The 25,348-nt window shown below is 45.2% G+C and overlaps 4 protein-coding genes across 16 annotated transcripts in view; 2 read left to right on the top strand and 2 right to left on the bottom strand.

The window, feature by feature from the left end:
• The first annotated feature begins 2,923 nt into the window (after window positions 1-2,923).
• tmem101 (transmembrane protein 101) lies at window positions 2,924-6,302 on the top strand. The gene is made up of 4 exons (XM_040177377.2): window positions 2,924-3,102; window positions 4,041-4,221; window positions 4,930-5,076; window positions 5,649-6,302. The coding sequence occupies exons 1-4, from the start codon at window positions 2,972-2,974 to the stop codon at window positions 5,955-5,957; spliced, it is 768 nt and encodes a 255-aa protein (XP_040033311.1). The 5' UTR covers window positions 2,924-2,971; the 3' UTR covers window positions 5,958-6,302.
• Window positions 6,303-7,726: 1,424 nt separating this feature from the next.
• Window positions 7,727-12,922, bottom strand: lsm12b (LSM12 homolog b). Its single transcript, XM_040177378.2, has 5 exons — window positions 12,239-12,922; window positions 10,356-10,489; window positions 9,764-9,873; window positions 8,793-8,919; window positions 7,727-8,361 (listed from the first exon to the last, which is right to left on the bottom strand). The coding sequence occupies exons 1-5, from the start codon at window positions 12,363-12,365 to the stop codon at window positions 8,269-8,271; spliced, it is 591 nt and encodes a 196-aa protein (XP_040033312.1). The 5' UTR covers window positions 12,366-12,922; the 3' UTR covers window positions 7,727-8,268.
• On the top strand, window positions 12,492-16,311 carry g6pc3 (glucose-6-phosphatase catalytic subunit 3). Its single transcript, XM_040177375.2, has 6 exons — window positions 12,492-12,993; window positions 13,991-14,097; window positions 14,185-14,275; window positions 14,396-14,514; window positions 14,884-15,025; window positions 15,114-16,311. Exons 1-6 carry the CDS (start codon window positions 12,776-12,778, stop codon window positions 15,454-15,456), a joined length of 1,020 nt encoding a protein of 339 aa, XP_040033309.2. The 5' UTR covers window positions 12,492-12,775; the 3' UTR covers window positions 15,457-16,311.
• tanc2b (tetratricopeptide repeat, ankyrin repeat and coiled-coil containing 2b) overlaps window positions 16,108-25,348 on the bottom strand; it is a 106,103-nt gene continuing 96,862 nt past the window's right edge. For all 13 annotated transcript variants that reach the window (XM_078103168.1, XM_078103171.1, XM_078103172.1 and 10 more), the window contains 6 exons: window positions 24,927-25,102; window positions 24,011-24,143; window positions 21,860-21,951; window positions 21,335-21,481; window positions 21,068-21,168; window positions 16,108-20,881 (listed from right to left, as the gene is read on the bottom strand). In XM_078103168.1, coding sequence (XP_077959294.1) covers window positions 18,832-20,881; window positions 21,068-21,168; window positions 21,335-21,481; window positions 21,860-21,951; window positions 24,011-24,143; window positions 24,927-25,102 — 2,699 coding nt within the window. In that variant the 3' untranslated portion in view covers window positions 16,108-18,831. The remainder of the gene's footprint in view (window positions 20,882-21,067; window positions 21,169-21,334; window positions 21,482-21,859; window positions 21,952-24,010; window positions 24,144-24,926; window positions 25,103-25,348) is intronic.

Raw genomic sequence — 25,348 nt, 5'->3', positions numbered from 1 at the left:
TCTAGGGAGGGGTATCCAATCAATTTCCAGAAACATCCCAGAATAATGTAATGCAAAGCCGATAAAGGTATAAAAAAATCACTAACTTGTCGTTCAATATTCAACATTTATTGCAAGACAAAGAATAGTTGCAGATAAAAGTTTAACAATCTTATTTGTGTCACCCTCACAGGGAATTCAGTATAGTCCATCTATGTATCCATGGATCTGTCTGTCTATCTGTTCTATCTATGCAGAAAGAGCGCCACCAGCCCAATGGCACGCCGTTGTGGCTGGAAACGGTACTGCACCTGATCGTACCTGTGATTTAGTCATCAATCAGCACATAAACTGATATAAATATGTCTTGATATTTCATAATATATCTGTATTTATACAGGAGTTTTGGTAATTACCCATGATTCCATGGAGCAGCTTTAGCTTTTTTCAGACCCAATAACTTAATATAGCAATTTTAAGTTGGAAAACAGTGTCTGCGACGTTAAATAACATGGGCTCCACAACTAAAACAAGTAGTCAAGTAGAGGGCTTTAAATACTTCTGGAATTCCCACCTGAACAATATCAATATATGGTCTTCAGACTGTAAAAACGAGTTTCAAAGGGTAGTAATTTCAACCTGCTTCACCTTTTGCCCCCGCGATCCGACCCCTGATCAGCGGTTGAAGATGGAGGTAGGCTTTACTTTAAACATGTGGTGACAACATGGAAGGTGGAAGGGGTGAAACGTTCTTTCGCCCGAGGTCGTTTCTCTGGAGTCACAGTGAGGCGTTCGGGAAGATGCAAATGACCATTTAGAGTGAATGTGTGATTTGTCGTGGAAAGCAGGCTTATTGCAGCCTATACTGATAAAACGTGATATTTTGTCAGTATTGAGAGATACCCGTATATTTGCGCACTCATTTTGTTTTGTTTTGCACATGTTGCACATTCAGTGCAATTCAGGTTAATTACAGCCTTAATAAACTATTTTCTGCCAAATATTTGGTTTTTTTTGCACAGATAAAACCTTATTTGCATTGTTCTAACAATATGGTTGTACATTTTATTTGTTTGATCATTTTTAAGTGTTTTTTTGTTCCATTATTTGAAAAAGCATAGATGGAGTCACAAAATGTTATTTCAATAACAATTCAACATGTGCAATTTTGTTGGGGCGGTGGGACAGGAACATCCAGTGCAAATATCCAAAGTACTCATATTATTGGTCCAAATCCGAGGCAAAAATTATCCAAAAGTGATAGCAGCTATTTATTAAATTGTGTTTACGTGTTAGTCATAATTGTATTTAATACTAATAGTCTATATGTTTTTTGAAGAAACAATAAAATTAATTTCAGTGAACGTCCCAGGTGGATTAAATGCAAAATAGTTAAGGTATGAAAAACACATACTACTACAGCAGGGATGGGATATACAGAAACAAGCAAACAAACAATTTACACAGGGTGCAATATTGGACACTGCTCAACCAGCCTTGAAAAACGTCCATTGTGTTGAGTGTTCAACTACCAAATGTGTATTCTCTTAAAACCCTTTATTTTCTCAAAAAGCATATCAATGTAGGCTTGATGGTGGTCTCTGAAATATGCCACCGGCAAATGTTGATACACATGGAAAAAGGTCTTCTGTTCATTGTCAAATGTATTTTACGCCATGTTGCACAACATTTGTGGTCCCTTATTTCTGCTAAAAGACACTTTTGGACAGAAAATTACACCTGTGCATGCGCACACACACACACACACACATGCACGCATGGACACACAGAAGGAATCAGTTAAATATCAATTTTCTTGTTTCCATGTTTTTATTTAATTGGAGATGTTTGACAAGGTTAGAATATTTTTTGTCTGTGAATGTGTGTGAAGGAAATGAGGATTACTTAATATAAAGAGAGGAGGTCAAGCTTTCATTGATAATTCGCTGATATAACACTACTGGCTAAACTGTTTTTTTTAAAATACTATCACACTGTCTCTGGAAAGGAGCAACAATGCACAGTCTGATGATATATGACATTACATTTATCTAAAGCGACTTACAATAAGTGCATTTCAACTATAAGGATACACACTCAAAAAAACAAGAAACAATAAAGTGCAATTACATTAAATTAGTCGATTTACAACTTGCTTTTGATAAAAAAGCAGGTGGTAAGCCATTATAGGTACCATTTAAGTGCTACAATGTATCTGTCTTCAAAGTAGAGTCTGAAGAGGTGTGTTTGAGGTGAAAGATGTGAAGGCTCTGCGGTCCTGATGATAGTAATTTTAACTAGAACACCTACAGTTTGTTCTATATTAAAAGTCCACTGATCAGTAACGCTCTTCCAAATTGACCTTCTTTATCCCACTTTTTAAACCCCATAATAGGTCAATATGAATACATGATACCAGGTGAGAACAAATAGAAACGGTCTGTTCTGAAAAGTTGCATCCCTTAAGAACAATTGATTTCAAGCCAGGATTAGAAGTTATTTATGATTTTCTAGAGCATCAACAGTAGTGTTTACAACAACAAAAAAGTCACCATATAAAGTGATAAAGTCAGGTTAGTGTATTCCTTAATTATGAGCACAAATGGCAATACAGTCTCTCTGTTTGTACCACGGACTGTATATAACAAATTTGAGCCGTTCTCTACTAATATTTACGCATGCAAATCATCCGCAAAATACTATTCAAAAAGTCTATTCAAATCAGGTTTATAAAGTTCCACTAACGCGACTTTCCTTTTTTACGGCCCCGGCACAAATGAACGAATCGGTCTCGTCCACAAGGTTCCATCAGCGAATAGGAGGACGTTTTTGCACCGAAACAGAATAACTTTTCAGAACAAGAGCGTGAGCATTTGAATTAAATGCACGTTCTATGCGTTATTAAGACGTATGCTTTTATTTTGACACGTGCGTGTATATGGTCCGGAAATCCTTTGGCGGAACTGTCGTTGGCGGACAGACTGCAGCAGCAATGGCAGCTCCCAGCCGGAAGCAGACTTTAAGGTTTCTAAGCCAGCTGGGTGCGTTTATTTTGACCCGTTTTGGATTTTGGAACTGCTTCAGCATGTTGATGCTGTTTGCTGAACGGGCGGACTCCAAACGGTGAGACAAAAGGAGCGACTTGAGCCTCGGGAACTAGAAAATGTTAGCTAACGAGCTAGCTAACGGCAAGCTAACTCCTCGTCAACTTGTTGAAAAAAAACACCCTTCTTCATCAAGACAATTATCAAAGCACCCGCTATGTGGTTTGGCAGATTTAACGTCGATTACTTACCGGATATTATCTGACCTCAGCATATCTTTTCTGTTTGAAAGTAATTTAGAGCTGCCAGTTAACGTTGGTTAACTTCGCAAAGGATGTATTATAGCAATTCGGTAAACCTCGCGGCAGAATCGTTGACTTCATATGGAGTTAAAATCACATGCTGTATTTTGCCTGGTCTGTAATTTTCTTCTGTTGGTTAAATGTAACTGTGGCTTTAATCTATTCTGCGCACTGGGCGTGTAGTCTTTACATTCAGACAACCACAGCCCTCTGAGTGATCCTGTAATTACCGCGACTATAAAGAAAACGTGCACACCCTTCGCCCGACCTGACCGCCTTCTTCTTTTGGGTTGATGTCCATCATTAATTGTGTGTTTCAGCTTGAATATGTGCTGCTTACAGCTCCGTGAATGTCAATAGATTATTTTGTTCGCCAAAAAAAAAATCAATAATCTCACACAACAGCACATAGAAACATATTTGTGTTCTCGTAGACTCGAGATAGAGAATGAAAACATTGAATAGTTGTTGAGTGGTTTAATTTCCAGTAAATTTGTGTGACTTGACGGATACAATCAGCACTACACAAAGCACAGTATTAGAAGTTGCAGCTGACGTGTAAAACAAGTTTGTGTTTCGCTACCTCTTTGCAATAGACAATAATCTCTACACACATAAATGCACCAAACTATTACGCAAACTCCATACATACTGAATAAAGCAGTAGCCGTATGAATAACAGATTTAACCTCTTTTCTTTAATTGTCCTCCCTAGAAAGCCCGACATCCACGTCCCGTACCTCTACGTGGACATGGGGGCCGCTGTGCTCTGCGCCAGCTTCATGTCCTTTGGGGTGAAGAGGAGGTGGTTTGCGATGGCCGCCGCCGTACAGCTGGCCGTCAGCACCTACGCATCGTATGTTGGCGAACAGGTGTACTACGGGGACTGGCTTAAGGTGAGCCACCTCCCCTTCTGTGGTGTACAGTAACGGAGCACAGATGTTCGGCAGGTTGCCTCTGTGCTGCCGTCTGACATCAACGCTCGGGTGTTATTATGCTCCAGGTCAGCTTTGAATAACAGGATTCGTGGAGTTTGTTTCCATTTGTGTCCTTCCAGATCTCCCAAATCTTAATTCTTAAATTATTCAGTATTCTTTTTTTTTTTTCTCGATTTTTTTGATTTGATTAAATCTCTGCAAATGGCCCGTATCTGATTGAAGTCTGAAGAAGTCCTATATGTCAAAGTCTTAAACCATATAAAATATGGTAGTGTTCATTGCCAAACTTCAGCCATGGCCCCATTTCCACTTCTCCAAATACTTCCTCAGTTTTCCATTTGGGGATTTTATGGTGACTGTTTAGAGGTAGGGACGAGGTGATGAACTGCTGTTGAGTAATTATGTTGGTGCAGACTATGGAGCTTGTGTGTCATTATTTAAATACCTTCATTAAGTAAACGTGAAATGTAAACCCTCGGCTTCACAAGCTAAAAACCAAAGCTGTCGGGCTTAATATGAAAAATAAAATTCGGAAAATAAATGTGCTAGTTAGCTGTGTGTAAACCTCCTAGATGTGGTCGGCGAAACACTGGTTTTGTTTATAGATCAACGTTGCAGCGGAAACCTGTGTTCGATCATTACAGCCTGAACATTGTTGCCTTGCAGGTGCGGATGTATTCCAGAGCGCTGGCCATAATTGGAGGTTTTCTGGTTCTGGCCAGCGGGGCGGGTGAGGTGTACAGACAGAAACCTCGCAGCAGATCCCTACAGTCTACAGGACAAGTGTTCCTGGGAGTTTACCTCATCTGCATGGTAAAACCCCCCAGCAGCTTTATTTACATAGTGGCTATTTGAATGTGCACATGCTGCCTCAGACATTTGGACACTTCACAAAGAACATAGTCACATATAGAAAAAAAAAAATATATATATATATATATTCTATAATAATATAGAGACCTTGTGTCATGATTGGGTGATTTTACGTTCAATACAATTTCAAACTGAATTTATTTTGGTCTGACAAAACTGAACATTTAAAGGTACCAAATTGCATTTCTCATCTTTTTATATTCTATAAATTAAATTCGTAATCAAGAACAGAATTGGTAAATTAATTGATTTGCGTATTAGTTGTCTTAAGAAATCTAACAGCTATTTAGTTTGGATTAACTGTCTGAGCAAGATTACTTTATCTTCTTGCAATCAGTACATATAAAAAGACCTACGTAAGATCAATATGTGCAAGCCAGATAATCATCATCTATATCATCAAGAATGTGACGTCAGGCACCATATTTCTGCATTGGTTTTAATTAATTGACCTTCAATACTGTGGGTTTTTTTTTAACGGCGTACCACTTCCTGCCGCCCTCCTCCACTAGGTGTACTCCCTCCAGCACAGCAAGGAGGACCAGCAGGCCTATCTGAACCACATCGTGGGAGGAGAGATCACTCTGATGCTGCTGGAGGTGCTGTTCGGGGTGCTGGCCCTGGCCTTCCTCTCCGGCTACTACGTCCGCCTGGCGGCGCAGATCCTGGCCACCGCCCTGCCTCTGGTAATCCTGCTCATCGACGGCAACCTGGGCTACTGGCACCACAGCCGCAAGGTGGAGTTCTGGAACCAGATGAAGCTGATCGGACACAACGTGGGCATCTTTGGCGCCGTGCTGATCCTGGCCACGGATGGTTGAACGCTGCGGGGCTCCCGACGACCAACTTCACAGGCCGAGAAGTCCGCGCGGCGACGGGACTGGCGGCGTTGCGCCCGCAGCCCGACTTTGTACTCGAAGCTGCTGCTCGGCGACCTCTCAGGGGTCAAACACTCCGGGCAGAGACTGTTGGATGAAAGCGGTGTCGATTGTCTTTTTAAAGCAGCTGGTGTGTTTTGCTTTTGCAAGAAGAAAAACACTGTTTTTGGCAGTTTGTCTGTTACGCTTTGTTACATGACACTAATATTGAGTCTTAGTACTGTCTACAGAGAATAAACCGTCTTAAAGGGTATAAGATTTTGCAAATAAAGGGGAAACTTAAACTTTTGTGCTGCAGTGCGCTGTGTCATGGGCTTTATGCATTTCTGAGTTTCTTTACAGCTTGTAAACAATGATGTACAGAAGTGGGGACATCCAGTTTGGCAATTGAGCACACTTCTAAAATAACATTTAATGCTAATTGCTAATTTTTCTGGATGCCTGGAGCAGAAATAACTTATATTTTTAACACTTATATACAATGAACATTTACCATTACAAACCAAGTGATCATTTAATGGCATACTACGCCGTGTCAGTGGTATTCTTGTAATGCATTTTTAAAACAGTCTACGGAACTTTTATTCCAACAAGAAAAAAACATTAAGAAAATCGGACAAAAATGTTCTAGTTGGCAAAGTATTAAGTATATTTAATCTCTGCAAGTTGCAACAGCCATAAATCCTGAAAGATTATGTAACTTGTTTCTAAAACTACTTTTACTGTTGGAATAAAGTGCATTTTGCGTCATTCTTTAGTAGTTAATTATGACTTCATGCAGAACCGCTGGTACAGAATAAGGTTACGTTCCTACTCTTTACCTGCGGCACAAAAGGATCCGTGTGCACCTCAGGGGAACCCGGACTGGACCAGGAGTCCATCAGGTCGCAGACGCTCGAGGATCAGTCACAACACTGTCATGTTGGACCAGAACAATCCAACGTCTCACTAATTCCTTGCTGCTTCTCGCAGTTTGACTTCATAATTCAAATTACATGAAGGAATCAAGCGAGACACTAAGTACTTTCAACAAATTAGTCTAGAAAACAATCCTAAAATTTAATGACAGGACTCAAGTGTCTCGCATTGAGTCAGTCACTCATGTCGGTCTTTAGTCACGCACATCCAATTTAGCAAGCTAAAAGAATTAATCTAAGCCGGTTGGTGAGTTGGTTCCTCTTCAACCTCCCCGTCGGCCCGTAGCTTACCGTACACCCCCCCCCCCTTTACTTTAGGATTTGAATATTTAAACTTTTTCTCCAATCTATAAGATTCACTATAATGGAGTTACCATTGAACCACCATCTAACCCAACCAGCAAAATTAACCTGCAACTCCAAGAAACATCCTCTTTAAAGGTTTTCGTCCATACAAGGGTTTTTTAAAGGCTTCAATAATTTACCTTATGATCTCCATGTTTAAAAGATTTCCCGTCACCAACTGGAGCAGTAAAGATCTTTAAAAACATCTGAGCTTTAAGACACTTGTCCAGCTTCGGCTTCAGTCCCCTGTAACGACACGGCTGCATCCCACTGGCTTCTAAAGGAACCCGAGCACCGAATACAAAAACGCCATCGCTCAAAAAGATGTTGACATGTGGCATCGAGATCCGCGAGGCGAGAACAACCGGGGCGTCCACCTCCAGTTTGAGAGCAAACCAACATGTTGAAAACGTGTAGGTTAAAATGAATTATAGAGAGTCCATCAAAAAGTTGTGGAAAATTACTGTATTACAGTCAGAATTTTTGTTACTTTTATTTTAGAAAATGTCCTTAAAGTGTGGCGTTTCAAGTCACATTTTGTTTAAAATACAGAAAATACAGACAGTAGAACATGGATACAGCAAAAAAAGGAAACAATGACAGAAAATAAAGCTAACAAGCCTTTCTGACTGCTCTAGTTTTCTCTTTTTGAAATGGAAATGAAGGCAAAGGAAGGAGGGCGGAAAAAGAAAAGGCTTCAGGGACAGGAGGGGGAGGAGGAAGAGGGGCAGAATGAGACAAGTTAGTTAAGGAAAACTATGGTTGCTTTATGGTTCATGTTTAAATTATTCTTTATAAAGTCTAATTTAAGATTTAATCTTTCCTCTTTCTTTTTTGTCTTTTTCATTTAAATGGTATTTTGATCTTCTGGATCCAGGGCCCTCAGCGCTCCTCCTTGTGGTCTCGGACTGAGGACAAGGAATGCAGACTTAGTCTGGCAGTGGGAACAAAACCACCCGCGTCGCCTTCCCCGGTCGACCCACGCTGCCAACTCAAGAAGATAAAGTGGAGTCCTTCTGTGTTTGCTGTGCTTGTGAACGTTGCATGGACTTCTGACTTTCCACGTCTCTAAAATGTTTCTCAACCTGCGAGAAGGAAATCACAACGTTTTCAAAGAGCGGACACCGATAACATATAGATGTATGTACTTCTGTCCCGTCGGATATGCAGAGCAGAAATGAGACCAGCCGTTCAGGTGTGTAGATGTAAAGCCCAAAAAAAGTTTATGAAAAGGATCCATTTCGTGGTTTGTTCCAAAAAGAAAGCTACATGACTACCAAGATCTTTTCCTACAGCGAAAGTGTATTACAAGATTAAAACACTGTTACAGGTATAACTCCTGCGTAATTTTACCTAAATTAACGTAAATCAATAAAATGTACTTTGTATAAAAGTGGAACTGGTCCCATAGGTCATTCTTCAGTTTCTCATTATTATTATTGATGCTGTGTGGCTTCAGTCGTGTTCCCCGTGTGTGAAATGTATAATTGTATTTAAAGCCATTAAGCGTACTTACTATTTTGCGTACATGACTTAAAGCGCTTCCCTCTTTGCCTTTGCAGTTCTCGACCTGGTAGGGCGGCGAGATAACGACGTCGTCCATCACAATAATGTTCTTCTCCTGCCATTTACAGTCTTTGATGCTGCAAAGAAAAACACACAAACATCAACCGATGCAACACGGTCGGAAATGTTCTTTGGTCGCTCAGTTTTCCGTACGCACTGACAGATGCCTCTGATGAATAGTCTTCAACTCCTAAAGTTAAGAGACCAGGAGATTTGTTGTCGTAGTCAGACGATTTGGTCTCATGACCCTTAAATATCAAGCTGATCAACATGACGTTTGAGTTGTACAGCTAGAAAGCTACACAGCAGGTAAGTTAAAGGCCTCTTTTCTACAGACACACGCCAGTGATTACTCATTACGTCAAGCTCACTAAACACCCTAAAAGACAAACGGACTATTCCATGAAGTGGGGGAATATTTACCTAGAAGTGCGGGAGAGGTTAATTGAATGAGTCAAATATCAGCTGCTGCAAATGGGCGTATAGATGATTACCATTTGTCAAGGTCAAATATAAAAGGGCAGCAGACAAGACTTCTTAAAGAAAGGGCCTTTTCATTCCATTCTAAAAAAAGTATTACTTTGGGTTTGTAGTTTAAATCATTTTGTTGTTCTGACATAGTTGTAGTGTGACCTCACGCTGAACTTCTAGTTCTAGTGTTGAGCCCTGTGCTCCCTTCCAGGAAGCATCTACGCCCTCTATCAGATACCAGATCTACGCGCAACGGCTTCAGGTAGGTTTCCGGCTCCTGAATACCTTTAAGGGGAAGTAAGCCAATTACAGACGCCGTAAAATACTTCAATCAGCACCATTTTGTATCAACAACTCACTCAGTTCTCTATAACTGGGTTGATGCTTTTGATCTTCACTGTAGAACATTGAGCAGCTGATCGGCGGATGAACAACAGTACAAGTTCTTACGTTTTGTGAATAGTCTGGAATAGCTGTTGGCCCTCCACAGAAACCCCAGCACTGATTGCATAGGCTTGGGACAGCTTGTCCTCCTTTTCTGACCGTGCTCGATTGGCAAGCTGCAAGAGAGAACAAACGGGATTCTTAAGATTATTAAACAGGTTTGAAGTAGGATCAGCTTTAGATTTATAACAGCAGAAAGAACAGGACGGTTCCAAAATGGGACTCCTTGTTTTGGTTAATGACTATAAATCTTAATCACAATCTTTTGCTCCACAGGTGAGGAACTCCGATATCGTTTCATAATTGGTACAACCAGGTTCAACAACACGAGTTTACGTTTCGCTTCCACAGATTTGCCCCCAAAATGACTGTCATGCAGTGACAAAGGGAAGCGAGCAGAGCAAAGCTTCACTCATGTAGAAAACGCCCTGAATACACAAGGACTCGTTCATACAAAAAAAAGCTGAATCTAACAATGAGCTTCCGAAATTGAGTCACGGAGCAGACGCAATGCTGAGCTTTCACCAAAGCTCATCCTCGCATTCACTCAGCCTCCCAACTAGTGTTCCCCTCCGCCCGTGACACGAAAAGGACTCACCTTGCTAACATTCAGTGATGCTAGTGGGGGTGGAGTCTCAGTGCGGTCATTAATTATGTCCACATCAGAAACGTAGGCTAAGTTGATCAGGATGACGTCGTTGAGGTTGGGCTTGCCGCTGGAGGAAGCACATTCTGGGAAAGGACCAAAGTCAAGGCGCACAACTTCATGAGGAAACATTACAAAACTGAATATATTAACAGACCTGACGCCTCATGAGCCTGAACAGGCCTCACTTAATACTGCACAGAGCGGCTTATGATACAGAGGACACTGGCCGGCTGACAGTGAGAGGTGGTGCCAGTTACAGGCCCGGGAAGTGCTGCCACCAGTTAAAATAGACGAATGAATGGAGAATTGTGTAGTTAGTGATTTTTAGTGGTTTTATTTGCTAAAAAGCACACGCGGTTGTCTTCCAAGTCAATTAAACAACTGCTTAACTCAGTTGCCTTGATCTTTAAGTTCCTTGGCCAGCTGTCAAATGAAGTCCTTCATTTCACAGAGGACACATTTTGAGCGAAAAATTAACTTCTATACAAAGATACACACACAAAGTGAGTAATCACAACGCAACAGAAGACAGTAGTAGATCTATCGGAGCACAGATCTGTGGTTTTGGGATATCCTGACAGACCAGGGCCTCCAGGGGCCGACACCACTTGCCAAGTCAGTATTACAGCAAGTGCTTGTTGGACTCGGCGTGGTTTCCTATGCAGATGTTTCTATTCCATTAAATCGGATTGGCAAGACGAGCATTCGTTTTTTAAAGTGTTTTTTGTTTTTGTTTTATGCTCATCAGCACAATGACCTCTGCTGTAAACGCAAATCGCCACAGAGCCCGGCTTCACCGAAAAAACAAATTTGACTGAGAATATTAATTTGGCTTATGTTGGACGGCACCGAAGTGTAGAATAAAGCCAAAGGCCCGTGATGGGTCACACCTCCGTTACTAAGCATCGCCCCCATCGGCCCGCCGGTCCTGTTGTCGTTACCAAAACCCACTACACACACAAATGAACCAAAGACACACTGATCCAGCATGGTGCCTAAATGATGTGAACACCTATTGATGAGGGGTGGGGGTGTAGTCATGTCCATCAACCAGCCAAACGGCGGCGGAATTTAACTCATGATAACGCTGACACCCGGATTTTATTGAAATTAATCCGATCCGTGGAATAGTTAACATGGTTACAACGTCGCTAGAGTCGGATGAGACGAGGGGGGGGAGAGGCCAGCTGATAAGCTCGGGAATGCTAATACCATTAATTGAGCTAGCTAGCAGCGGCGGTGTGGGGTTGACCGACGGTTAGCACGTTAGCAGAGTTCATAGCAACTTCATTTCGGCGTGGATGGAAAATTGTTGTGCATGAATCACTACCGTTGGAAAATATACTGTTAGTATCAACGAAAAAGAACGAAACCGCACACCACGTGAGGGGAGAGTGGGGGGGACGGGTGCACCCACGCCGGAGCGAGGGGCGCCGAATGTCAGTTAGCTTGCTAGCTAGCTAACAGCGGCTTGTGCCTGTTGAGAGCAAACAGCCATGATGCCTTACTAGGGTTCGTTGCCAGATAGTGATCCATGTTGGGGTCCGGCGATACAATGAGTGGATTCACAACACATGCTCTTCCTAGCGGAAAACGAGAAGCGGCGAGGGCGACCCGCTCGCGCCTACATCGCCTTCGACAGATGCGAGGGAGGGTCGTCGACCCACCGCTTTAAAAGAAAATACATAAAACGGACAAAGATGTGTAACTCGGCCACCACCAATTACGCCTGCGCGGATCACTATTTGACACATTTTCGGTTACCCTACAGGCCCCTCGCAGCCAGGCAGACCCAGCAAACCGCCCGGTAGCTCGACACAAACAAAGGATACTCAGAGTTAGCATCTTCGACTGGTAGTCGAAAGCGACCACTTCTCCTTGCAGACGTTGGCCCAAGCAGGTGAGGCAAGAGACATGGCTCCCGACGCTGAAATACTCCCCCGGTCCAGGAGCCGCCATCTTCTCCGCCAGGAAACCGGAGCGCCTGCCTTACGTAAAACGACGCGATGTCGTATGGAGACGAAATCTGGGCGTGTCGTCGACGCACGTCGCGTTGTGGCCGTTTGTTTTAATGCGACGAACTGTACTCACAATCTAATCAATGCAGCGTACGCCTTGTGTCGTAACACTTTACGCCCAACGGTGTAATTGTCGATAACGCGTAAATATGATATAATTAACCGAAATATAAAGCTGTGGCTTTGTCTTCCATTCAACACGATTCAACCGCGCTTCGTTCAAATGGCTCCCCCTACTGGACACACGGCGGTACCGCTAGCGCTGCACTTCCTGAAGTGCAACATAATCGGGATTGCGTTTTGAATTTTTGAATCCACATCGAAGTATATGTTTTGGGAGAGGACGCAGTCATGGAGACCGTTTACACCCAGGGCATTTGGATGGCCGAACGTCTGCAACAGAGGACGATGAGTCAAGAAAACATGTGGCAGTTAGTCACTCATATTGGAGATCCTAAAGCAGCCTTTCTGCTCGTCTTCCCTTTCACGTATTTCATCAGCAAACGAGCTGGAGTAGCGGTGCTTTGGGTAGCAGCTATTTCGGAGTGGTTGAACTTGGTGTTTAAATGGTAAGGCTGGAAAAAATAACGTAGCGAATTGATTTTAAACGTTAAGTGTAACGTTAACTTCAATCTCCAGACTCTTTCGGTTATCGATGACATGTTAGCATAACGCTAAATGTGTTGTTGATATTCTTATCTGTCAGTATAAGTTGGATGCACAAGCAAATGTAGTGTCTTTATTCTTTATATTTTTATTCGCAACAATTTAATCGAAGAGATTTTTATATTATATTCTGTTGACGTTGCAACTCCTGGAAGGTAAACGCAGTCCATCAACGTGTACGGTCCGACGTGAAACGGAAACAAGCGGAACCATTTATATAAAGTTATGTGTCGTGGTTTTTTTATTGCGATATTCATTCATAGATAAAATACATTGAAACCACTGGTAACTTATCAAAACATAAAGGGATACAGGACCAACATAATGAATGTGGTAGACGTTGTTAAAATTATAATATCCAATAGATACAGCAGAGACACACACTATAACACTTCATTATCATTCTAGTCTGAAATAGATAACGGGGATCAATTAGAATACTACTAAAATGTTGCTGAAGTATCAAATCAGATTCTGTTTAACCTTCAGACCCTGGGAAGAGATGCACATTCTTGTTGAATAGCAGCAGATTTTACATACATAGCCAAAACAACATAATGATATATTATTAGTTGTGACGATGATGTTTTTGATATTGGTATACACCACAAATTCATTTAATCTCATAGAGGAAAGTGTATAAAATAATGTACCTTTTCTAAATGCAGGTGAGGATGTGCTTTATTGACTTACAACAGAGTGCATGATAAATGTGAGGTCAAAGGAACCTGCTGAGATTGTTCTGACAGTTTTTACAAAGTTATGGTTAAGTATTTATATGAATGCTGGACAAACAGGTAGCCTTAATGTCCAGTACAAAGACTGCCGTAGGTCCTGTTATACGCTCTAATAGAGCAGGTGGAAATGCATGAATGGTTATTGTTCATTTACCGTTTCCAGGATGCTGTTTGGAGAACGGCCGTACTGGTGGATAGCTGAGTCACGTCTCTTCATCAACAACCAACCCAACATTCACCAGTTTTCCTCCACTTGTGAAACCGGCCCAGGTGAGAAACCCTTGAAGCAAAGAAAGAAACACATTTCAGACGTAGACGTAGAGTCGGGGCTCTAAAGCCTGCGCGTCCCTTTCTCAGGGAGTCCGTCGGGACATGCGATGGTGACGGCAGCAGTCTGGTGGGTCGTGGTGTCCTCGCTGGGGTCATACCTCTACTCACGCACTCACAGGTAGGCCTATTTGAAATACACAACTTTTACAAAAAAACAAACAAATGTAAAAAGCCCATTTAAAGAAATTGTAGAATATCAGTGCTTCTGTTAAACGGGTCTCTTTTTGTGTGTCTCCAGTGTGATGCTATCAGCGGCTCCCTACCTGCTCTATGTGGTGATGCTGGTGGCCGTTGGAATCTCCAGGATCTTCATCCTCGCACACTTCCCTCACCAGGTCATCGCTGGCTCCATTACAGGTGTGAATACAGTTTCATGCACCAGCTGAAACATGCAGTGATTGTAGGGATGGAATGGATTAATTGCATTATTATCCCCGTTTATATAATTGTACATTCAACTAGGTAGAATAACTGGACAGTATTGGCTGTTTTCAATTATCCATTGAAATGCAGTACTTCTGTACACGAATGTCAAAATCACCATAAAACCTAATTTATTTAAAGCAAACCACAAAACACTGGGGTGCTGACCATGGTGTACATTTACAGAAAAAAGTGCCTGTCAGGTGAAAACTATGTTTTTCTCCCACAGAATGTATGATTATGTAGTTTTAAGAGAGCACATGCGGTGTTGATGTTTTATCAATTTGAATGGATTTTTGCCAGGTTTCATTCTGGGGATTTTTCTGAGCCGCAGAGTCCCAGAAGGGCGCCCCCTGCTGTTCTTCTTCAGCCTAAGCGTCGGGCTGCTGCTCGGCACCGTGATGCTGCACGCCGGACTGCGGCAGCTGGGAATCGATCTCTCCTGGTTCGCATTTTGAATCCGTTCCGTGCACGATGAGCCCCGTGTGTGTGCGCTGAAGTCAGTTTAACTCACTGCAGTTTTTCCTCCACAGGTCTATTGCTTTGGCCAAGAAATGGTGCAGCCGCGCAGAGTGGGTTCGCCTGGACTCTGCCCCGTTCTCCTCTCTGACCCGAGACTGCGGGGCCCTCCTGGGACTGGGGCTGGCCCAGTACTGGAAGCCCGGCGGGTGGCCCCTGCGTTTGGCTCCCAGGGCTTTGTCTCTGGCCATTTCGTCCATGGGACTGTACCACGTCAATCGATTGCCGCTGCCGGTCCGACCACCAGGACTCTTCTACGGGCTTTTCTTTGTCAAATTTGTCATGGTGCCTCAGGTTGTGATGGTGCTTGTGCCCGGGCTGGTTCACCTGGTCACTCACAGGAGGAGGAACGACTAAGAGCGATCGTCCGCCTTCCACCCCTCCACGAACAATCGCGTCCTCCTCAGCACCTTAAATGTCCATTCCAAGCGCTTCATGGTCGTGTTGAGGATGTCGTTAGTTTCACCACATTCGCTTTAGTTTCTTACTATGTGGCTGGAAAGTGTAAACGCAAAATGCTGTAGGTGGAAATTACATGTGTCTTAGATGTGGGGATTGTATTTCTTTTACATTTACAGTAAATGTAAATACTGCAGTAATAAGCGTTAATACTTTGTTTTGGTGGGAAAAGTGCAATTTTGAGCCATTGCAGAAAAATAGAACTTAATATTATTTTAATTGTTAACGTTAACCAGGGAAGGTCAAACCAGGGCCGGATTCCATTGGTCAAAAAACGGACCCCCTAATGTCTATTTTTCCTACGGTTCCTTGACCTTTGCAGAAAATGTCATTTTTTCACTTCAATCACAGGAATTCATCAGATTTCTTGTAGTTTTGTTGGATACTTACTTAAACTGACTAACGTCGCCATTAATAGCTTTACAAAATGCTATAAACATATATATAAATGTTGTTTTGTTGACCACAAATAATCCAAAAGAAGAAAACTACATGTGCATGTTATAAAAAAAGTATTCTTTAAAAGAAATGATTGACATGCAGGGAATGTTTCAGTTTGTAACCATTTATAAATATGTTTCTTTTTTTTGTCTCCAATACATAGGTTTGACTGTACAGATTACAATCAGTTATGAGATAAAAACACATTCTTTTATTATTGTTTTTTTATCACAGCGACCTGAAAGCTCACATTTACAGACAAGAGAACTCTGCTCAGCAAGCAAATACATTAAAATAAAATAAAAGAACCTTTTGCGTTTCGTATGGTGAGGTTGAAGGAAAATGATAAGGATAGTTCAGGGACAGCAGTCTCTCTTTATCTTGATCCGAGCGCCAACACACCAGGGTCAGAACACGGCTTTACTGCTTGAGCTCATGGAAAGAATAGAACATGCATCAGATTATTTACAGCAAACCAATATACATAGACAGCTTGAAACCATACACCCTTGATTATCCTCAATTTAGAAGTCTTCTTAAATAAATTACAATACAGTTTCTATCTTTATTTGTGTAAAGATAAGTAGGGCATCTTTCCGGTGGCAGGTGAAACTGAGAACCGCCCCACTTCTTCTTCACTTCATTCTTTGTCAGAGAAACTAAAATAAAAAGTTACAAATGGTCCCAAACTTTCCCCACATATACAAATAGCTTGGATATTCTCAGTATTCCACTTTCTGTACCACCCAAACTCCAAATATGGAGTTTCAGGGCACTGAAACCTCAGTCATACTTTTGTTGCAATAGATTCGACTTAATTTCAAGATGTGTGCAAGACCAGTGGATTAGACTGGCTCTTTGAGAGATAGAGGACTTTAATGTGTATATTTTGCTTTAAAGATGTGGAATACTTAAATATGATCGGCCCCCTGAAACAGACTTGCTTCACTATCAAACCCGAGCTGAAGTGAACAAATATCTGAGTCAGTATTTACAACTTGTGCTAGAAAGTCTATACATCTTCACCAGTTTAAAAACGTTGTCTGCTCTTCGTATTGTCATTCATCACTGCTTTGTAAATCATACAACAATAATAATAATAGTGTCTATGATAGTCTAATAGTCATCAGTGGTCAGAGGTCTGCCTGATCACACACACACTTTCTCTAATTTCAACAATCATAACAACAAACTAAGTAAATTACATAAAGTGCACCCTTAGTTAAGAACTTAACAGGCATTTTTAGTGCAGAAGTGGCAGAATAAAAATGCATTGTGGGTAAAAAGAAACACAGAATAATGCAGTAGAGGGAGAAACGTCTAACAGTGGTCGTGTATGCATTTGCTTGCTTGTACCCGCGCAGCACTTTCCACGTTAACCCACCAGCAGCTAATGTTCCCTCTCGGGAACACACAGCACGACATCCTGCGGAAGAGGGACAAAGGCGAACTTTGATTCTCGTGTGCCACGCGATAAAATACCCCTATTCAGCATTTGACCCGCAGAATTCATTGATTTAAAATTCCTGCAGCCCAGAATTCCGACTGAATTTATTGCACTCAAAAGGCAAATACATCAATGTGACCTCAAAACAAGTCTAAAGGAATCCGCAAAAAAGCTATCATACGAGTTTGTACGAATCAACAGCGGCTGAGGCTTTGTTTGTTTATGTGAGCAGATGATTGAGCAAGTATTCAAAGTAGGTAGCACAGGGAGCTGGTCCACTATGTCAGCCTAGACGCTGAGGTCTATGATCCAGGGATTGTCCTAAAAAAATTCAAATATACAACCTAAGAAATGAGGCGAAGTTACTGGTTGAAAATGATTCAATCAACCAAAACATATGCAGAAATTGTTTGATTTTTTTTCCATTCAGACAAAATGTTTTTTTCTCTGCGTTATGAGGCTGTCACTGAGATTGTTGGTCGGATTAAAAATCCATGCTGGATTATATTAGACCTATTTTACTACTCTGACGGTTTGCAGAACAAATAATAACCTGTAGATTTATCGCTAAAGAAACTACTTGCTGCGGTCTCCGGATCATCGAGGACGTATTGCAGCGGAGAAAGCATATTCTCGCATTGAACCACAACAAAATCTCTTTTTATTTTGCCACAATAGAGGTAAAAGTATCACTCAAAGTCGGTCATTGTCCCTCATTCCTCACCTTGCTCGGTTTTCCACATCCATACGACTAGCGGTGGGACTCGAAGGCAAGGTTAACAGAATACAATTCAAACGCAAACGATGTTTCCTTTCTATGTACAATATATAACTTACTTATAAATATTGTCATTTTTCTCTAAGTACTGAGTTGTTGAGCCATTTGTGTTTTCTGAGCAATGTACAGTATTGAACATATAATATTGTATTACATATAATAGAGCCTACTAGCAACCTTGGTTAAGAGCACACTTTGAAAGAACAGAAGATGGATACAGAGTCCACAAGTAGAGTCCGATGATTAGTACTTTCACTCTTTCACTCAGTCCCACACCTTGTGGCGTTCACTTGAGCTTTGTGCCACACGACATTTTGGAAGTGCGCTGTTCTTTGATTCGGTATGAGATCAGAACGCGGGACCCTCCCGTTGTCCCACCTGTGTGCAGAATGTGATAATGAAAGAAATCTCCTCGTTGGTTGTGTTTTGTTTTTTTCCTCCCCTTAGCGTGTGTGGTTTTCTCTCTGCCTCCTGTTGAGTTCTGTTAGATGAGTTAGTCCATGTACACATGGGTCAGCAGCATCGGCCGTCGAGCTAAACATTGTCCTCCTCTCACATCCCACGAACGAGCCCAGTCCAACCAGTCCAACCAACCACAGACAGACCATCACACATTCGACTCCACAAACGGTCTCTTTGGTTTGATGGGGGAGCTGGGGCCTTGGGTCCGGGAGTCACGCGACAGCTGGCGGTACATGTTGTCCTGGTACGCCTGTGCCACGGGCAGAGTCCTCGCCACCTTCACGTCCGGGTAGGTGGGCACCTGGCTGACCCGCTCCAGGATGTCCCCGCTGCCGCGGGAGCCGTTGGCTAGCTTGCCCAGCGGGGGCGTCTGGGTGTAGTAGTCCTCCTCCAGCAGGTGTCCGTTTTGGGCGTTGTTGGTCTTGTTGTAGTAGGCGATGTTGCCCAGCGAGGCGGGGGGGCTGTAGGTGGAGCCCTGCTGGACCAGCTGGCCAGGCGAGGTGGGGCTGATGGCGGAGTCCATGGACGTCATGGCCCTGGACCGCGAGGGCTGATGCAGGTACTGCTGAGTCCGCGCCGTCTTGTCTATGATGCCCATGAAGGGTGTGCTCCGAGAGCGGGTGCTCTCGCCCGGGTACAGCCCCCCGCCGCCCTGGGAGGGGGAGATGGGGGAGATGTCGTCGCAGGCGCGCTCGTAAGTGGCTTGCAGGGGGATCTCCATCTGCTGGATGGACGAGGACGGCCTGAAACCCGGGGCCAAATTTGAGGTGGACCCGGCGGAGATGTTGTTGCTGGAGGGGGAGAACCGGAGGCCTACGCTCTGAGAGTGGATGAGAGGCCTGGGGGTGGGCACGTGCGGCTTCATCTCAGTGGTGTTGGCGCTGACGGGGCGCCTCACCATGTGCGGGACCTCGGGAGAGCCCAGCTGGTGGGAGGGCATGGCGTTGGCTCGCTCCAGCACGTGCTCAGAGACCGGGTAGTAGGCGGCCGACTGGCTGCGGCTTATCTGGGGTGTCTGGCTGTAGCGGATGCCCCCCGGGCCCCCGCTGCTGGCGCGGTAGGCAGAGGAGGGGCGCTGGGGGAGCTCGTCCTTCAACAGGCTCGACTCCATAACCCCTCCTCGGCCGCCGTGCTGACAGAGGGCCCCGGAGCTGAGGCTGGGCTGGACCTGGGGCATCGAGCGTCCATCCAGGGAGGGCTGGTACACCAGCCGGCTCTCCACGTCCACCGAAACCCCCTGGTAGCGACCACCCATGGAGTGCCCCATCTGGTAGAGGCTGTTGCCCATCACGTTGCTGGGCTGGTTGGTGCGGACTATTTGGGCTATTGAAGGCTGAAGGCGGAGGCCCTGGGCTTGGTGGTGCTGGGAGGAGAGGGAGGGCTGGGAGCTCAGCTGGAACGAGCGCTGGCTGCTCATCTTGGAGAGAGGAGATTTGGGTCGGCCGGGGAGCTGCTCCGTCTGGTAGCGCACGGGCGACCCGGACTGGGACCTGTAGAGGCAAACGCTCTCTACCGGCGGGCTGGCTCGGTACTGGGCGCTCCGGCGTAATGGGGAAGGCGGCGGGCTCTGGCGATCCATCGCCTGACCCCCGGGACACATCGAAGACGAGCCGAAGCCGTAGGACGACTGGTGCACCGGCGAGGTTTGAGGCGGGCTGTGTCGGTAGTGGTTCTGATGGGTCGGGGAGAGGGAGGGCGACGTGGGCTGGTACGAGCCGCGCGTGGGCGAGGACATGGAGGAGGACGTGGGGTGGTATTCGTACGGCTGGCCCATGGGCGAACCCCCGGTTAAGTAGATGTGGTCGTGGTGTGTTGGGGAGAGCGGCGGGCTCTGAATGACGGGGAGGCTGGACGGATTGCTGTGAGACTCGGGCGGGGGCAGACAGGCCGACATGGCCTCCAGCTCCTGCTCCAGGTAGTCCTCGTCCTCAAACAGGTCCTGGACGGGCTCCATGTCCTCCAGGCGGGGCTCTGGGGGAGGGGGGAGCGGCATGGACAGGGACAGGGACAGGGACTCCTCGTCTTCTGGGGGAGGCGTAGGGGGAGGGGAGGGCGGAGGCTCCAGCTCCAGTAGCTCCTCCTGGTTGAGCTGGTGATATTCCTCCTCCACCCTCTCGAGCAGCCGCTGGATCTCTCGGTTGTTGGGGCACTGCTTCATGGCTTCGTTCAGGTCCTCTAAGGCTTCAGGAAATTGTCTGAAAAACAGGATAAGGACGGTTTGTTCTGGGGGGAGAAAAAGTCACAGTGGACAGAGAGATCTGGAGGAACCCAATTGGGAGCCTCGATGCATGTGCACAAACGTGAGCGGAGGATGTAGCTGCAGATACAATTCTGAATGTATATGAAAGAGTGTTCCACACAGATGGATTAAAGGCGTGTACCTGCTGCTACGCTTGGCACGCGCTCTGGCATAGTACGCTTCATAGGATTTCGGTTTCAGTTCAATTGCCTTTGTAGCGAATTCCTCAGCCATCCCAAAGTCCTGGGGAGAATAAACAAAACCAAACACATACAAAAAACGTGTGAAAATATAGCCAACAGCATTGTGGGCCAGGTGGGTGGAAAAAAAGTTGAAATGAGTCCACTTTTAGTTCATCTCTGAGACCGTGACCTTTGCTGTGACCTTTGCTGGTCCTCTGCAGACTTACGTTCATTTTCCTCCGACATCGGGACAGGTTGAGGAAGATCGATACTTTGAGTTCCCTGAATGTCTTGAGGTCATCGCTGAAGCCTTCGCGTGGAAACTTTTTGAGGGCATACTGATAACGCTGCGCCGCCTCCTTCACCTTCCCCTTCTGTTGGGACACGCAGAACGGAGTCGGGTCAGCCTCACTTCAGAGGGAAATAACGAACGCGGATCCGAACAAGTTCACAAGCAGAGACAAACATTAACATGCAGTTGTCAAAAGAAATGTTAATAATTGGTTCTCAGCTTAAGCAAATTCGAGTCTGTAATATACATATATCGGGATGTACAAAGAATGCCGTCCTGCATGCAACTCCCGAAGAGTAATATGAAACTAGCAGAAGGCATTTATTGAATAGCTATTTTATGTCAATATTTCATCGTCCCATTTCTCTCCATTCCATCCATTTCATGAAGTCTTTTGTGTGTGGAAGTAGAATAAACGAAGGAATCGGAGCTGCAGGTTGCAGCGCCCCCGTCCTCTGACCTTGTAGAAGCTGTCCCCCTCCTCGATGAGTTTGCTGAGTAAGATGATCATGATGTCGGGTTTGGAGGTGGCCATGGCCCATGTGGCGGGACCTGGGTAACACAGGAAAGGAGCAGATGAAAAGAGAAACACAGTGAGAGGGACACACCGCAAAAAGCAGAAGAGGAGGGAAGAACTGGAAGGAGCGACTGCGAGTCACACCACACACAACAATAATAACGGGGATGAGGACAACAGACAAAAATGGCGGAATGGAGGAGAAAAGACAGGCAATCCACTGCAGAGAAAAGATGATAGAAAATCTGCTCTGACACCTTGAGAACAGTGACCTCGCTAAAGGACGTCAGACCTGCGTCAAATACTATTAGACAATATTTGGGATTGAGTGCAGAAGGAGCCCATTTTAAGTTGTTTAAAAAAAAGCCTAATTAAAACTAAACTGTAGCAATTATCTGCAAATTCTGTTTGCCCCCCCTAAAAACGCTGAAAAGTGCCGATGTACACCAACTCTGTGTGCTGGTGACCATCACGAGAGCAGGAAAAAGCTTGTGTGTATAAAAAAGGACACTGCAGGCTGCTGAAACTGATGTGTCTTTTCTGAATCCGCGCAACAGCAATCCTTGTACACATGGACACAACGACACGGGGGATGGAGAGGAAGGGGATCTTGCACGAGGGGACACGGGGACAGGTGCGATCAACAAAAGAGGCAAGCAGGAGGGAGGAGGGGTGGGGAGGAGGGGGGGAGGGGGGTGGTAATGGAGCTCTGCAGGCGTTAGTCGTCCTCTCAGCTGCTGCTGCTGCTGGTGGTGGTGCTGGTGGTGCTGCTGCTGGTGGTGCTGGTGGGAATGCTGCTGACTGGCCTAGCTGACACAGAGGAAACGTCTGGAAGATGAACGATGCACAGCACAGTGGTTTATCCCCTCCGGTCTGTGGCGGCGGCGGCGGCGGAACAGGGGAACTACAAATACATGCATCTCCGCCGGGTGACGGCCGCGTCACTGAGGGCTTCCGTCATGCGTCTGAGGGATGGTGAGGCTCGGCGGCCTCGATGCGACGGCGTCACGGGCTGGAGGCCGGGCATGCTGCCGTTAATGTTTAGCGTCTACCTCCAGGCAATCCAGACTGCGTCACTGTCAGTGCTAATACCTCCTTTGCATGTTATTATTTTTGTTGGGTGTGAGAAGCTAAGCTGGCCTGCCGACACTTAGGGCGACACAGACAACACAGAGAGAGGAGATAGAGCTGTCAAAATGCCTGGTGGGGTGAGAAGTCGACAGCCTTGGCTTTACCTCGGGGCCGACTGGGCAGCGTCTGACATCCTGGGGCCGGAGAGAGAGGCGGGGCATGGGGGGGGGGGAGGTGGGGAGGAGGGAGAAGGTGGGAGGAAGGAGGTCAAGAGGACGGAAGGAGTGTAGGTGGGAGGCCAGAGCGATAGAATCAGCGAGGAGGTGAAAGAAAAAAGAGGTGATGGCAGTGGTGGTGGAGGAGGAGGAGGAGGAGGACAGGAGAAGTGAGAAAAAGGAAACAAAAAAAGCAGCAGTGAGAAGCGGAAGGTAAGTGCCTCGGCAAAAAAGAGGAAAAATGAAAAGGAAAACAGAGAGACACCGAAAAGAAACATCGCAAGCGCTAATAACGACGCGTCTCTGAGCAACCGCAGAGAGAGAGAGAGAGGATGGGATCGAGAGAGAAACAGGGAGAGCGACAGAGACAAACAGAGAGAGAGAGAGAGAGACAGACAGCGGCAAAAGAGTCGTACAATCAAAAGAAACGCACATCAGAGCCATAAATAGCTGAGGAGAAGCGGCAGCGGAGGAGGGCGGATGACAACACAGTCGCAGGGAGTGGTTGAGGCACCAACCTGAATCCATGGTTTACGGCAGGTAAAACGCTAGGATACTCTTTAATGACAAGCAGGAGGTGTGCGGTTTAAAGAGATCTTCTTGGCTCTTCCCTTTCATGCAGCTCATGCTTGAACTTCAACGCATGACCCTTTTGTCAGCCGAAATACAAGCTCAAGTTGTGTCGGATTTCTCACGGCGGGCAAACGCTTGAAACGGCGCTACAGGACGACCATGCTGCATTCAGAGGACGAGTCCTCTGCCAGCTAAGTGTGTGTGGGGGGTTTGGGGGGGGGTGGGGAGGCCTTACCTATCTTGGCTCCTTTCTTGAGCAGGGCGACCACCACCGAGGTGTTTCTGCAGCCCACCGCTCTGTCCAGGGGACGCATCCCGCTGTAGTCTACATGCTCTATCATGGCGCCGTGGTCCACCAAGAACTGGACCTGGGAGGGGGAGAGGAGTGGGGAGAGGGGGGGGGGGGGAGGGGAGGGGTCGAAAATAAGGTGAGAACAGCTTCATGAAGGGCATTCAATTCAATACACTGAAACCGAGATGAGCTCTTTGTTGGGTACAGAAGGATTTAATCTGTATCACTGAGGAATAAATAAATAAACTAAATAATTGAAAGCTGAAAACATAAAAAAATTACTTGGATGTTTAAACTGTGTCAATCTGTTGATCGACTGGTCGATGATCAAAATAATGGTGCATTTCCTTGAAGTAGAAAAGCCTTTTTCATCAAACAAAAGAAGCCACAGGCCTAAACGCAAACTAAATGAGCTGTTCTGAAATGTGACACAATAATTTCAGAAGAAGAATCATCTCAAAGCAGCTTTTGGGACGAAACACAGCGTTAAGAACACATTTCAGTCAACGTCACACTGGAATGACAGATTTCCTCCAAACAAATTTTTAGACATATAAAGACGCTTTTGTCAAACGTTCTAAAAGCGACCTCTACTACTTCTCCTTCACTGAAAAATCTAACATCTACTTCAGAAATATTTTTGCTCTCTAAAGATAAAATTCCAGAAACGTCACAAAATCGGATTCAAGTTGAACAGAGAATCTCTCTGCGGGTGTATTTGTATTAAACGCCGTGCACGTTGAAGGTCAAACCTTCGAGTTAAAAACCCCCAAAAAGCAACAGTAAGCACAAACACGTTTGGATTCGTCTCAGCTTCGACACCCGGTCGGTCTTCCGCTGGCGGATTTAAAACTCTCACCACTTCCGAGTCGCCGTAAAAGGCGGCGAGGTCGAGGGGCGTGCGCCCGTTCTTGTCGGCGTGGTCGGTGGCGGCGCCGCTCTCCACCAGGCAGCGGACCACGGGTAAATGTCCTTTCAGGCAGGCCCAGCTGAGAGCGGTCAGACCCTCCTTGTCCATCAGAGACAGAGAGGCCCCTGGGGGGAGGAGGAAGAGGAGGAGGAGGAGGAGGAGGCAGCAGTGAGACACAGCCGGGTTTATTTCACTCAGATTAGCTGCTTAACGCACTTCGATGGCTTTTTGCAGTCCGCCGCTAATTTAAATTGGCTGTAATTATTGTAAACCCAATTTGCAAACTCTAATTACACTATTGCATATTAGTGCAGTGGCAGTTTTGGGATAAACACAACTATGAGAGAAGAAAACACAACAAATATTCTTGC

The sequence above is a fragment of the Gasterosteus aculeatus genome, chromosome 5 (assembly GCF_964276395.1).
Source record: "Gasterosteus aculeatus chromosome 5, fGasAcu3.hap1.1, whole genome shotgun sequence".
In the NCBI taxonomy this organism is placed as follows: Eukaryota; Metazoa; Chordata; class Actinopteri; order Perciformes; family Gasterosteidae; genus Gasterosteus; species Gasterosteus aculeatus.
The sequence above is the reverse complement of the archived record's forward strand: the minus strand, read 5'-3'. Positions and strand labels throughout refer to the sequence as shown.

What these genes read in the sequence shown, in the direction of transcription:
- tmem101 (XM_040177377.2), top strand. Translation starts at nt 2,972, where the DNA reads ATGGCAGCTCCCAGCCGGAAGCAGACTTTAAGGTTTCTAAGCCAGCTG. An exon ending in ACTACGGGGACTGGCTTAAG is followed by an intron (nt 4,222 to 4,929) that starts GTGAGCCACCTC and finishes GTTGCCTTGCAG; the next exon opens with GTGCGGATGTATTCCAGAGC. An exon ending in GAGTTTACCTCATCTGCATG is followed by an intron (nt 5,077 to 5,648) that starts GTAAAACCCCCC and finishes CTCCTCCACTAG; the next exon opens with GTGTACTCCCTCCAGCACAG.
- lsm12b (XM_040177378.2), bottom strand. Translation starts at nt 12,365, where the DNA reads ATGGCGGCTCCTGGACCGGGGGAGTATTTCAGCGTCGGGAGCCATGTC. An exon ending in CATCACTGAATGTTAGCAAG is followed by an intron (nt 9,874 to 10,355) that starts GTGAGTCCTTTT and finishes TCTCTCTTGCAG; the next exon opens with CTTGCCAATCGAGCACGGTC. An exon ending in TAAGTCATGTACGCAAAATA is followed by an intron (nt 8,362 to 8,792) that starts GTAAGTACGCTT and finishes TCCTTCTCGCAG; the next exon opens with GTTGAGAAACATTTTAGAGA.
- g6pc3 (XM_040177375.2), top strand. Translation starts at nt 12,776, where the DNA reads ATGGAGACCGTTTACACCCAGGGCATTTGGATGGCCGAACGTCTGCAA. An exon ending in CACTTGTGAAACCGGCCCAG is followed by an intron (nt 14,098 to 14,184) that starts GTGAGAAACCCT and finishes TCCCTTTCTCAG; the next exon opens with GGAGTCCGTCGGGACATGCG. An exon ending in CATCGCTGGCTCCATTACAG is followed by an intron (nt 14,515 to 14,883) that starts GTGTGAATACAG and finishes GATTTTTGCCAG; the next exon opens with GTTTCATTCTGGGGATTTTT.